This window comes from Babylonia areolata, chromosome 1 (assembly GCF_041734735.1).
Source record: "Babylonia areolata isolate BAREFJ2019XMU chromosome 1, ASM4173473v1, whole genome shotgun sequence".
Classification (NCBI taxonomy): domain Eukaryota; kingdom Metazoa; phylum Mollusca; class Gastropoda; order Neogastropoda; family Buccinidae; genus Babylonia; species Babylonia areolata.
Genome location: NC_134876.1, coordinates 60,839,309 through 60,841,808, shown reverse-complemented (window position 1 = coordinate 60,841,808; position 2,500 = coordinate 60,839,309). Strand labels below are relative to the sequence as shown.

The 2,500-nt window shown below is 45.8% G+C and overlaps 1 protein-coding gene across 1 annotated transcript in view; it reads left to right on the top strand.

Moving 5' to 3' along the window:
• LOC143292949 (uncharacterized) overlaps positions 1–2,500 on the top strand; it is a 4,862-nt gene that overhangs the window by 897 nt on the left and 1,465 nt on the right. The window contains exon 2 of the mRNA XM_076603670.1: positions 1,914–2,500. This exon is cut by the window's right edge and continues 1,465 nt beyond it. Coding sequence (XP_076459785.1) covers positions 1,914–2,500 — 587 coding nt within the window. The remainder of the gene's footprint in view (positions 1–1,913) is intronic.

Below are 2,500 nucleotides of genomic sequence, written 5' to 3'. Positions count from 1 at the left end.
CAATGAACGTGTCGTGTTTGCGCAACTTTCTAGAGGATAATAATTGATCATATGTATTTTAATACACATACCGACTGCACGCACACATGCATGCACACACGCACGCACGCACACACACACACCATTCACACGCACACACACACAACTCATTTACACACACACACACACACACACACACACACACACACACACACACACACACACCATTCACACGCACACACACACAACTTATTCACACACACACACACACACACACACACACACACACACACACACACACACACACACACACACACCATTCACACGCACACACACACACACACACACACACACACACACACAAACACACACAACACACAATGCGCAGACAAACACACACACACACACACACACACACACACACACACACACACACACACACACACACACACGAATTGTTGATTCCATTGTAGTATGTATAACTTTTCTAACTTGTCATCTAGCCTTTTATCTCTTAAGTATCCGACGTACAGCGAAAAAAAAAGTTGCCCAAACTGACGCACTGGTAAGTCTAGTCAGTATGCAAAGAAAGGTGATGGTTTTCTTTACCTGAGGCTATATGTCGAAATCGATCTCAGTCAAAATATTTGCCAGTCCCACCGCTTCCATAGTCAGTTATTTCGCAAGTCGGTTCAACAGCGATAGTTTGGTAGTATGAGGTATTCTTGGGAGTGGCTTGGCGGAGACTGAGATGTAGGAAAAGGCGGGTTTTTTTGTTTTTTTTTTTGTATTTATGATTTGATATTATTTGATATGATTCGATTTAGTTCCGTTCCGTTCTGTTTTGTTTGTTATTCTTCTGTCTTGTTGTTTTAATATTTATTATTTTCAAGAGGATTGGGGAAGAAGTTTCATTGTTTTTTTTAACATGACCGCAGTACAATATCAATAATGTATGTTATGAACATGAAATTATGAAATATTGAATGAAGAGAGAGAACGAACGAACGAATTTTTAAAACAATTTTTTATATTATTATTGAGGGAAGTGGAATAAGCATACATGTGCTTAAAAAAAAAATTATCCAGCCCTCAGGGCAAATAGAAAATGAAAATGAATCGAAACATCCACAAAGTAACAAAGAGATGTAGAAATAAGGACGTGGCATTCACATACACATTTAAACATGCACACGTACATAATCCTGATACAAACATCATATTATGAAGGGGAAAAAATCAATCCCTCCCTCCAAAACAACAACAACAACAAAACCACACACACACACACAAAGTATGCAGGACACTGATTGTGGTGAGAGATAGACAGACAGACAGACAGACAGATAGATAGATAGATAGATAGATAGATAGAGAGAGAGAGAGAGAGAGAGAGAGAGAGAGAGAGAGAGAGAGAGAGAGAGAGAGAGAGAGAGTTTTTTGTCTTTTCTTTCGTTCTTTGTCTTTTCTTTCGTTCTTTGTTGTTTATTCCTGTCTTTCCTTTTATCCCTTTTTTCTTCTTGTATGTCCATTCCTTGTCCTTCTTGTTGTGGCTTTAATTCTTCCTCTTGTTGTTGTTGTTGGTGGTGGTGTTCTTCTTCTTCTTTCTCTCATACTTCTTCTTCTTCTTCACTGTCTGTTTCTTTCCATGCCCGTTTTGTCTTTTCTCTGTATCTCTTGCCTCTCTCTTTTCGTGTGTGTGTGTGTGCGCGTGCGCGTGCGCGCTACTTAGGTAGGTATGTGTTATGTTTCTGTGCGAAAGTGCGCGCGCTCTTGTCTGTGAACAAATCTACACCCAATAATATAATTTTTACACCAGCGCTTAAATGACATAATAATGCGAAGCCGGAAAACAACAGCTGCCCGACAGCTGTACTGGATGACGTCCAGGAGTACAGTCCAGACTCACCTGTCAGATGACGTATCGTTTTCAGGTCATGACCAGGCACGGCCGAAGCGTCACGCGGCTGACGATAACGACGACGACGACGACGACACCAACGACAACCCTCACCTGCCGCTCCTCCAACACCTGCAGGAGTGGACCCATCGCAGTATCCCCGGGCAGGACGTGCAGAGCCGGGCGGTGGACATGCAGAGAGTCATGGACCGCGTGGGTCAGGCCTTGGCACCACCCGGCACCCCAGGGCGGGGCCTGGACTCTGGCAGCCTTATGAGGCTGGTGAACTCCGTGCGGCAGACCGGCAAGGACAGGATTGAGTTCCAGCTGACGGATGGAGACCCCAACGACCCAAACAGCCCGGAGGTCAGCGTCGTGGTGGAGACGCTGTCTGCTGAAGATCTCCTCGCCAGCGACGAAGGGAGGCAGCAGCTGAGCCAGCTCAACGCTCAGCTGGAGCAGGCCGTGAACTCGCTCAGTCAGGGCGTGGAGGTGATGCAAGGTCCGGACCAGGTGGGGGGCACGGTCGGCAATCTCCTCAACGCCAGTGCCGAGGCGATGCTCGGTGGCCTTGTCGACATGCTGGCTAGCGCAGACGACGGCCGTATGTTTCTGGGTGTT